Here is a 12016-nt window from a genome sequence, read left to right as displayed (position 1 = left end):
TTTTATTAATGAGAATAACGTAAAATTAATAGTTTGAATTATTTAAAATCATTTAATATGATCAAAATAATATACATAGATATAAAATATAAAATACTTACATTAAATATTCTTTCGTGTTATTTTTTATTTATGCCTTTTTTATTTTATTTTTAAATTATTCAGAATAATATTTATAAATAGAAATTAAATATTGTTTTATTATGAATTTAACATGTTTCTAATTTAATGAGTAATTTTTATTACTCATTTTGAATTCATTTCTTGAGAATGACAAATTATTGTTGAAATATTGATTTTATGAATGAATATATAAAATTAGAAATTATAAAATAAAAATATATTTGTTTATATTATAAATAAATTATTAATAATATAAATTATAATTATGATACATTATTGTACATAATGTATGAATATTTAATATATATTCACTCTATATTTGTATAATTATAATTTTCAGAATAAATGAATATAATACTTGTATATAATAGAAATTTTATATATCTAAATAAATATTATTAAAAATAATAAAATAAAATTGTTTTTATCTTCTTTAATAAAATAATTAATAATAACTAAAATATTTCATTTTAAAGAATACATTATGAATGTTTCATTATATGAAATATTTTCCAATGATTTCCTATAAAAACAAATATAAAAGTGATTTTTGTTAGAATTTCATTATTTAATATATTTTATATATATTTTATTGAAATGAATATGGTTCGTTAATTATGTAGTGAATAAAAATACAAAAATATTTTTAAAATATTTCTAAAATGTTCCACAAAATATTTTCTTCAAAGTAATTAAAAATATATAATTATAGATAAATAATTTTGATAAAGAATATTATTGTAGTATTACCTAATACTTAAGTACTTATATAAACTTTAAAATAATTACTTTAATATTCAAGAATATAAAACAAAATCTTTTCTAGCATTTGTTTTATATAAAATTATTTATATATATATGTACATAAATATATTTTTAAAACAATTTTTTATAAATTATTTCACTAATTTAATTTTTTAAATTTATTTATTAATTTTACAATGGTTGATTATATCAGGATAGTTTACTTTTATTATCATATTGCAAAATTGTACAATAGCATTTGTACAATTTTTTTTTGAACATTTAATTATATATCTTAAAAAATATTTTTTAGAATTTTTTGCATGATATAAATGTATAAAAAATTTGAAAGATTTTAATTGAGATATTATTCAATGAATTAAAAATAATACCATGTCGAGTAAAACTAAATAAAATATCATATTAAATAATAATTAAATCATAATAATTCTAAAAATAAATTTTAAACTTTTGAAATTTTATTCCAAAAATCTTTTTTATTATTATATTATAAATGATTTTTTAATTGAAAAAAATATATAAAAATGATATTGAATATAATTTTTATAATTTTTATTATTATAAATATTCTATATTTAATTTTTTTATAAATTTTATTGAAATAAATATCAAGAACTTGTTACTTTTTGTTTTTGTAATTTGTCATTTATTTTTTTTTCTGTTTGACTATTATTATTTATTTTTAATTAATTATTTTTATCTCAACAAAAATAATTTTTTAGTTAATTATAATGAGTTAGATAAATGATATAATTAAAGCATAATTTTATATAAAAATAAGTCAAAAAAGAGAATAACATTTTTTTATTACATTCATTCTTTTGAAGAAAATGAAAACTGAAAATTTTTCAAATAGAGGAAAATTGAACTAATTTGTGATTATGGATTATTGATAGAAAATTATTTTATATATAAAGATTAAATAATAGATATAAAATAATTTTTTTTTTATTTTAAAATTATTTTTCAAAAAAATTAAATTTTTTTCAAAATTAATGCTTCAATAATATTTTTGTTAAATTTGGATTTTTTTAAAAACAAAAACTTGAATAGAAAAGAAAAACAATAAAAGAAGAAGATAATAAAAAAAATTAATTTTTGCTTTTTCACTTATTTTTGTATAATAATAATAATAATAATGATTCATTTCAGTTGAAAATTAATTAAATTTTCTTGTTTTCAAACTTAATTTTTTCAGAAACATATTCTTAAATGAAAAATTTTATTTTTGTTTTATATATATATATATATATATATATATATATATATATAATTGTATCTAATTTCTCTAGATAAATAAAATATTTGATTTTTTATTTCAAAAATTTATCAATTAATAATATAAAAAATTTTTTGATTTTTTAAAAATATTACAATAAAAAAACAAAATATAACTTACTTAAATCTATAAAATTATATTTTAAATTTTAATTATATATAAACACAAAAAAAATATCATCATAAATTCAAATAAAAAAATTAAAAATCTATGACTTAGTTTTTTTTCACAATTTTGATCATTAGCAATTTAAAAAAAAAATTTTTTTTATATATTATCTAATACTAATCCTTCTTATATCTCCAAACAATTCAATTTTAAAAAATTATTTCATTTTAAAAAATACTTATATCTTCATTGTATATATTTTGTATTTTCTATTATCTTTATTATTAATATTTATTATAGTATTTATCACATTATATATTTTTTTTTTATATACGATGTAGATATAAGGTTTATATACATATCAAAAATAATTTACAAAATCTAAGATAGAAACATTTTGAGATATTTTAAAAATTATTATATTTAAATAAAAAAATTACAAAAATAATTTATATTGAGAAATTTTATATTTGTAAAATTATAAAATAATAATTCTTTGGTATTAGATTATGTCACATGAAATGTTAAATTTATATACATGCAACATTTGAGCATTGAGTTGTTTGGTTGCTTGGAAATTTATTTGATTTGTTTGATTGCAAATTTGGTATCTTTGAAAAGTTTATTATATTCTGCATAGAAAAGGTATTTTTTAATAAATTTTTAATTTTCTAATCAAGCTTTTTTATATTTATTATTTTTTAAATTCAAATTTTTTTTCTTTATAAATTATTATACAGAAACATATATAGAAACTCTCATAAATTAGGTTACAAAATTCTTCCTCATCCTTTCTATTCTTTCTACTCTCTTCAACAGATTTTCACTTTTTCAAAATCATTTTTTTATTAAAAAATTTTTAGAAACAGAATTTTTATAATTTAAATCTTCAAAAATTTATCACTTTTTTTTTAAAACTTCTTCAAAAAAAAGTATTTTTTCATTATAATTCCTTTAAAAAAAAATCATGAATTTAGATTTTAAAATTTAAATTTTAATTAAATAATTTTTAAAAATAATATAAACTTTTTATGTAAAAATCCAATATACCATATAGCAAAAACTTAATACTAAGAAGTTTTTGAAACTTGAGATTTGAAGCTGAAGTAAAAATTGTTAAATTCTTTTACTTTTTTTTTTTTAAATTTTTATTATTATAATAAATATTGTACTATTCAAATATCTTGTCTATTCAAATTTTTATATACATTATCTATAGTTGGCTAACAGCTATAATTATAACTACAATATTTATTTATATAAATATATTAATATATCAAATTTTATTGAAAGAGAATAAAGATTATTTATTAGCGAAAACTATATTTCACATAATTAAACTCAGCTATAATTCTTAAATTATAGAAAATAGAAAAAGATTTTAATTAAGTCATTTTACACAGTATATTATTAGTAAATAAGTTGATGAGAATGTGATATTTTAAAAATTTCAGGGTCATTTTAATCTCTTCTCTAAATTAAATTATATATATTTTTTCTATATTGATTAATGCAGTTTTTAATTCTCTATAAAAATTATAAATATTATTAAAGACATAGTTGTAATGTGATATTTTAAAAATGATAATATTTTATCTTTGATTGAATTTATTTTATAAAAGATAAGAAAGAAATAAATAATTTTATAAAATTAAAATGTTTAAACAGACATGAAAATCTATCTTTTGTAAATAATAAAAAAACCTTTTGTAAATAAATACATTCATTGGTAAAAAAATTTAATTATATTTAAAACAAATAAAAATAATTTTTAAATTTTCAAAACATCTTCCAGAATAGATATATATTAAGTTATGCATACAATTATTTTCATATGTTACATATTTATTTTTCGAATAAATGAAATTTATATAATTAAATGATTATAGAAGTTACTTTTTTAAATTTTTATTAGACATTAAAATTGATATTTTAGAAATAAAAATGATGAATAATTAGGAAATTATGAAAATGAAAGTATTAAAAAAATAAACATAATATATATTGTAACCGAATGAACAAAAGTTAATTTTTTGTTTTATTCATAAATTGTTTTGCCTTTCTTTCAAATTCTTGTCTATTAAATTTATATTCTTGTGCAATATCTGCCATTAAAGGATCATCAGGATTTGGATTTCTTAATAAACATTGTATAGCATCTAAAAGATTTTTTAATCCAATAGTTGGTTTCCAATTACCTTTAGGTGGCATGTTTAAAAGATCCATACAAATACGACCTTTATTATCAATATTTGGATGATAAATAGGTGTCTGAAATGTAATTCTTGGAGGTTCAAATGGATATTGTTCAGAAATATCAATTGACAATTGAAAAATATATCCACTATATGGACTTTCATTTGGTCCAAGAATTGTTGCCACAAAGTTTTCAAAATTGTCAGATTTTGGATAACATGAAATACCTTCTATAGGATCTTGATTAAGTTTTTCAAATTCACGTTTCAATCTAATAGATCTCTGCATATTGTCTATAATAAAAATAAATATATATTTTCTATTTTTAAGTTAACTAATTTGATATCAATAATGAACTCATTTTAAAATTATTATTTTAAATGTACATAAAAAATCATTTTAAATATATAATTATTATTTACTATCATTATAACTAAAAAATATAATAAATAAACAATAAATTTTTTATTAATAAATTTTTTTTGTTACTCGTTATTTTTAATATTATTACATTTAATGGTTTTAAAAGCAAAACTTTAGTTTCATTTTCAATGTTTAATCTTTGTAAGTTATAATTAATTATATGTATTTGAATCATATAACTATTATTTATATTCTTTATAATATTTTTGATGTACATTTTTATATATATTTATATATATATTTATATATATTTCTTACCTATTTGAATTAAATTCTATATTCTAATTGTTTAATTGTTTTATATTATAATTTAATTATAATATTTCTATAAATTCACGTATTAATATATAAGCAATAAACAAATGTTATACAATAAAATATAAGTTTATTTATAAATTTTAAATATTAAATTATTTTATAAATTATAATTTGTTATATCTTAAATGTATATTGTATTTACATATGCTGAGAATATATTTGGCAACATTGTTCATATTCTTACTCTATACTCTATATTTTTGATATAGATAATTAAGTTACTAAAAGTTACTAGTTTTCATTCTACGTTTTTATGAAATAATTTATAATATTTATTTATAATAACGTGTTGTCATAAATTACATAAATAAGAATTGAATTTAATTTTTCTTTTTTTTATATGTAATACATATATATTTAATAGGAATTAAAAATATAGATGTGATTATTAAATAAATTTATATTAAATATTATATATATTATATAATTTTCTTTTAAATTTTATAAAAATTAACCAGATAATTTAATACAGTATTATGTACAATTTATTTATTATTTTTACAGTTACAAATAATTATGTAATAATTATTATAAATTTTTATAAATTAATAATTGATGATCATAATATGAGAATTATTGAAAAAAAAATTCACAATTTTATTCACTTCGACAAATTTGAACTAGATAGCTTAGATTACAAAATGATTGTAATTTTAAGCATTCTCCATATTTGTTGCTAAGTTTTTAGAATTTTTATCATACTGAAAAATGATTGTTTTTTTTTAATTAATTATAATTTACTTAATTTTTACTAAAAATTTATGTATATATGTATATATATTGATTGATGATAAAAATTTATATTTAAAAATTTTTTATTTTTTTTAACTTAATTCATATACAACTATGTTAAGAAACTATAATTTAGACATAATTTTAATAATCTATAAAAAGATTTATTTTTTAAATAATAAATAATGTTTTGCAATTAAAAAAATATTATTAAATTAAATTAAAAATATTATCAAACGATTATAAAGTTATAATTTTTTTTCATCGTGTCTTTATTAATTAATGCAGATATAACCTAAATTAATATTTAATATTATAATATAATATAAATTTATTAATAAAAATACAATAGAATTATATTGTATATAAAATATAAAATTAACATATACTAGATATTCCAAACAATATGAAATAATAAAATTGTTTTACTAATTTTATAATACTTTTACTAATTTTATAATACTTTTATTAATATAGCAAATACGATAATTATTGATATTCTTAGCATAATATAATAATTTATCATATTATTTTAACTTATGTTTTTAGATTGTAGATAAATCAATAATAAATGAATAGTAAAATGATGATTATATCATTATCAATTTTTGAAAGAATTTTTATTTTCATTTCAGAATATTTTTATTTTTACATCGACAAATAGTTTGCTAAAATTAAAAGAAGTTTTATTTAAAAAAACTTTTTTATATTAATTATAAATTAATTAATAAATTAAATAATTTAATAATTTTAAAATAAATAAAATGAAATCTGATGCGTTTAAAGATTTTGATTATAATTGATATTATATATTAATAAAATTATATAGATTATATTATGTATAAAAACAATTATTGAGTAATTTTCAAATTATTTTTTTTAATATGTGATAATGTTTCTTAAAAATAATATTATATATAATGTTTCTTAAAAAATATATTATATATATACAAATAATATTATGCTATATATATATATATATATATATATAAAATAATATGTAAGTATATTAGAATTATTGACAAATATTATTGACACAATATAAATATACATATGTTATAAATATTATCGACTATGAATGTTAATTTTAGAATGTTCGTAATATTAATAACGAATCTATCATTGAAAATGTCATTAAAATATTATTGTCAAACTGATAATATTGTAAATAATTACATGTTAAATATTAATTGTAATGTTATAATATAATGTTATATATTTCGAAATTGTCAAAAATTTGAAAATAGAAAATAATAATCGTGAACTTTTGTATCCATAGAGAGATCGTTTTATCTTTACAATAAAAATTGATTGAATATAAAATAATAAATTGAATAATTCATGTAAATATAATATGTCAAAATATATAAAATATATATACATACAAAATATATGCAGTATTATTCGAAAGGAATACGTAAAAAATATAAGTATATATCTATATAATATAAATTATTTTATTATTTTATTTATTATAATTTAAGTTATAATAGTTTCTTCTATATTGTTTGACATCTCTTGTCTGATATTATTAATTTGTACATTGAAAACAAGCATCCTACATTACACAATATCATAAAAGTATGAGTATTTATATGATGTACAGTATAATCTTTAATAGTTATTAACCTTACAAAATTTATGTTTTATGTATGATTTATTTGATTTATTTAAATTTTTAATATAATTTTAATCTTATTTATTACTTATTTTAAAGTATATTTTTAGAATCAGTATTAAATTAATAAATTAAATTAAAAATAATCCTATTTTATTCAATTTCTACATGTATTTATAGTCGACGTACGGAAATCAGTCTAATATAAACGAAATATGAATAAATTTGTATATAAAAAATAATATAATACAATATGCACAATATAATATGCAATATGTAAAATATATACATTATTATGTTATATTATGCAAAAAAGAATTATAATTAATATTTTTAGAATCTTATAATACCAAAAAAATTCTATTTACATCCTATTAATCTACTCATTTTTAAATATAAAAAATGCATTCACAATCTAATTATTAATTTCTAGAAATTCTAAAAATTCAAGAAATTTTAATCAATGAAACATTTTAAAATCATTTCTTAAATGTAGAAATTGTATGTCTAGATAGTTATATGAATCATAAATTTAAGATTATTAAAATTTCTTTGAATATTTTCTCTAGAGTAATAATTTAATATCTTATTGTCTAATCTAACATTGTTCTGCTTTATATAGAGATACGCATAGATACATCTACCGTACTTCGTCTGCTGAATTACAAGATAGACGAATATACTTCATTGCTACAAAACATGGCTTTGAAAAATCATTCTTTCGATTCAGATTGCATAACATTGACGAGATTTGTACTTGCCGAACAACGAAAGATACCAACTGTTAATGGAGATCTAAGCCAACTTCTAAATAGTATACAAACTGCAATAAAAGGAATCAGTTCAGCAGTGAAAAAAGCTGGTATTACAAATATGTGAGTATTTTATATATTGATATTTTAATATGTAAAATATTTAATTAATTGTTTAATTAATTTTTAACACATAGAGTAAATGATATAATTACAGATAAGAATCAAGAAGTAATTGATTCACTATATTTTTAAAATTTAAATTTCTTTATTTGTATATAATCGTATGTATAAATCATTGCAATAATTTTTTTTTTAAAATTATTCTATTTTTACTATATTATATTTTACTATATTCTAGTTTTAAGTATTAAGAAATTGATTAATCAAAGATTAATAAATATTTCGTTACATTATTAAAATATAACATATTAAAATATTAAATTAAATTCTTATATTATAAAAAAATATTATAAAAAAATAAGAATAGATATGTAAAATAATTTATTATCAAAAATTTATAATGTACAATAAATACAACAAAATTTTTGTTTTATATTTTGATTAATAAAAAAAATTGATTCTTGCACTTTTAATAATTTATTCAGAGAAAAATAATAAACTCTTTTGCAAGTCTTAATGCAAATAATATAAAAATATATTTCCCAAATTATTTAAAAATTTGTAATTTGTTATTAAAAATTTAATCGAATTAAGTATTCGAATAATTGGACCGTTATTTTATGAGAAGAATTTGATAATCTTTTTTTAAATGACTTTTTATTGGAATATAGGTACGGGATATCCGGAAAAAAAAACATTCACGGAGAAGAAGTAAGAAAATTAGATATATTGAGCAACGAGTTATTTATAAATATGTTAACATCTTCGTATACAACTTGCGTTCTTGTAAGTGAAGAAAATGCAGATGTGATTGAAGTGGAGATTGAAAAACGTGGAAAATACATAGTATGCTTCGATCCTTTGGATGGATCCTCTAATATTGATTGTGTAGTATCAGTTGGTTCGATATTTGGGATTTATAAGAAACCAAACGAATTGAAGGAGCCTTTAATAGCAAATGTTCTTCAATCTGGTAAAAATTTAATCGCTGCTGGGTTTGCACTCTATAGTTCAGCAACTATAATAATACTTTCGGTTGGCCATGGAGTTAATGGTTTTACTTATGATTCAGCGATCGGGGAATTTATTTTAACGGATAAAAATATACAAATACCTTCTAGAGGAAATGTCTATAGGTAAAAATTAAATTATTTATTATTTTTTCAAATTAATTTAAAGCTTCAGAAAAGGAAATTTAAAATGAATTCTTTTTGAAATTTGAAAGCCTAAGTTAAAACTTAAATAAAGAATAATTTATAAGAATATATTATAAATAAATAACTATATTTATAAATAACTTATGAGAATGTTATAACTATAAATTTATATTTATTTAATTGATTATTAGTGATGATCTAATTGAAATTGGATTTAAATTTTATATATATATAATTTTATATATTATAACTCATTTTAATTGATTAATTCATTACAATAATTCATATGAAAAAATAAAACGTATATAAAAATGCAATTGTTTATAAAGCATTATTGTTGATTATTGTTACTATTGGTTAAATTAGAAAATTGATTAGAAATCAAAATTGATTAAAATTTTAATTTTTAACATATAAATATATGAATAAATAATACAGGAATAAATAATAATTTTGAAAAAAAAAGAGAAAAAAATTCTGGATTGAAGATTTTTGAGATTTTGTATAATTTCAAGTTTGGGTTTTAGTTTTGTGAATTTAAAAATAGGTATTGATTTATTCTTAATTTTAATATATGTAATAATATGATGATTTTAGTATTAACGAAGCACACGAAAATTCTTGGAATACAGCTATCAAAGCATACATTCATTCAAAGAAATATCCTAACAATGGGAAAATGTATAATGCTAGATATGTGGGCTCTATGGTAGCTGATGTGCACAGAACGTTAAAATATGGAGGAATATTTCTTTATCCAGCAGTCAAAAGTTATCCGCAAGGCAAAGTATGGTTATTTTAAAAAAATGAAAAAATAATATACAAATAATTCCTGAAATATTTATAGCTGCGACTTTTGTATGAATGTATACCAATGGCCTATATAATAAAACAAGCCGGCGGTTTAGCATCGAACGGAGAAATTGATATCTTGGATGTAAAGCCTAAAAAAATTCATCAAAGGTCTCCATTAATTTTGGGATCGCAAGAAGATGTCCAAGAAGTTTTACAATACATTAAAAAATATAAAGATAATAAATAGTGGAAAGAAGAAGATAATGAAACATGGAAAAAAGTTATTAAAGATTTTATTATGAGGCATATAATTTGTTGACACATTTCGATTTTGTTGATTATCTCTAAATTTTCATCTTTGTTTTTTATTGAAAATTTCAATGTAAATCTCTAATATCTATATCCCTCGTTACTTGTAGATCCTCCAGGAGCAGGTCCTGGAGCTGGATAAGTTGCTGTTCCTTCATATCGTACCATGGGCCTGTAACCACCATTGTCGGCGATGTAATCGACAATTTGTGTTCTACCATCTGGTAATAATACGTGATAAGCTCCAGTTGCTTCGTTATCTTTTCGTGATTCGTGATGGCCAAAATTTAGTCCAGCTACCGCGTCCTCGACTTCATATGAAAATTCATAATTTGCCGGATCCTATGAAAAAAGAGAGACAAAAAAAAAAGAAGACGTGGAAAACTATTTTATATCAATCACAAATTAAATTCTAAAGGTACGTTTACCGGTATTTTACTTATAAAATTTGTATATTTTATACTAAATATACTAAAATCGTTAATATGGATTACTAAATAAAAAAATTTGTTTATGAAAGTAATATATTCATTATTTTATTCGCATAATATGAATGACAAAATATAAAGGAGAAAAAACTACTTACACCGACCCATTCGTCAGGATGACCACCAGTAGCTGGACGTGTTCCTGTAGGTGGAAGGTAGGCAGGTCCTTGAGGTTCGCTCAAAATTCCTACCGACATCATTGTTAACAGAAATGCCTGTATAAAAAAAAAATCTTTTACATTTCTTTCAATCCAAAAAGAATACATTATTTATGAGTTAATTGTTTAAAAAAAGATTTAAAAAAATTAAAAGATATTTTGTCAAAATGAGATTTATGTTTAATGTTTCTCGATAATATGATTGAAAAAATGCTATTAATATTGATTGATAAAAAATTCTATTGTTTATGAAGATCTTTAAATATCCCGTAAGAAAAATTATAACTAAAAACAAACCTTTCGAATCATTAGCAGGATCTTGCAAGTCTTCACCGAAAGAAAATAGCTTAATGTTACGAAGACGGTGGATTTTATACCATGTTTCAGGTTGCGGGTGCGACGAAATGGAGATGGAATCACAGTGATTTGGGGGAACTTTAATACGAATCCATATCTATAATTATAGTTAATAATAAAACCGCATTGCCTTTCTGGCTATATAACAGCAATCATTCATTTGGTGAGTTCAGTTCCTGAATCGCTAAAATTTTTACTGTTTTCAGTAAGAATTGAAATTATTCAAATTACAGATATTTTATTTTAGAGAAAGATTATTTAAAATTAAAATTTTTTAGATAAAAATATATGTTTATTGTTGTAAAAATTGCACTG

At 18.0% G+C, this 12016-nt stretch overlaps 3 protein-coding genes across 10 annotated transcripts; 1 reads left to right on the top strand and 2 right to left on the bottom strand.

The window, feature by feature from the left end:
- Positions 1-2776: 2776 nt before the first annotated feature.
- On the top strand, positions 2777-11847 carry LOC727153 (fructose-1,6-bisphosphatase 1). 7 transcript variants are annotated; one of them, XM_016914163.1, is made up of 8 exons: positions 7284-7374; positions 8185-8437; positions 9109-9573; positions 10192-10381; positions 10442-10669; positions 10809-11116; positions 11268-11341; positions 11732-11847. In XM_016914163.1, the coding sequence occupies exons 1-5, from the start codon at positions 7299-7301 to the stop codon at positions 10634-10636; spliced, it is 1179 nt and encodes a 392-aa protein (XP_016769652.1). In that variant the 5' UTR covers positions 7284-7298; the 3' UTR covers positions 10637-10669; positions 10809-11116; positions 11268-11341; positions 11732-11847. The 7 variants fall into 7 exon arrangements, with proteins under 7 accessions (XP_016769655.1, XP_016769652.1, XP_016769654.1 ...); XM_016914166.2 differs by lacking the exon at positions 7284-7374 and adding an exon at positions 2777-2920 and having other exon boundaries at positions 11268-11847; XM_016914165.1 differs by lacking the exon at positions 11268-11341.
- Positions 4267-5194, bottom strand: LOC726740 (ubiquitin-conjugating enzyme E2 T). The gene is made up of 2 exons (XM_003249029.4): positions 5153-5194; positions 4267-4764 (listed from the first exon to the last, which is right to left on the bottom strand). Exon 2 carries the CDS (start codon positions 4757-4759, stop codon positions 4301-4303), a length of 459 nt encoding a protein of 152 aa, XP_003249077.1. The 5' UTR covers positions 4760-4764; positions 5153-5194; the 3' UTR covers positions 4267-4300.
- LOC727157 (pro-resilin) lies at positions 10663-11770 on the bottom strand. 2 transcript variants are annotated; one of them, XM_006557215.3, is made up of 3 exons: positions 11642-11770; positions 11285-11401; positions 10663-11040 (listed from the first exon to the last, which is right to left on the bottom strand). In XM_006557215.3, the coding sequence occupies exons 1-3, from the start codon at positions 11651-11653 to the stop codon at positions 10780-10782; spliced, it is 390 nt and encodes a 129-aa protein (XP_006557278.1). In that variant the 5' UTR covers positions 11654-11770; the 3' UTR covers positions 10663-10779. The 2 variants fall into 2 exon arrangements, with proteins under 2 accessions (XP_006557278.1, XP_001122868.3); XM_001122868.5 differs by lacking the exon at positions 11642-11770 and having other exon boundaries at positions 11285-11477.
- Positions 11848-12016: the final 169 nt, after the last annotated feature.

Source organism: Apis mellifera, linkage group LG9 (assembly GCF_003254395.2).
Source record: "Apis mellifera strain DH4 linkage group LG9, Amel_HAv3.1, whole genome shotgun sequence".
Lineage (NCBI taxonomy): Eukaryota > Metazoa > Arthropoda > Insecta > Hymenoptera > Apidae > Apis > Apis mellifera.
Note: the sequence above shows the minus strand (reverse complement) of the source record. Positions and strands in the feature narration are given on the sequence as shown.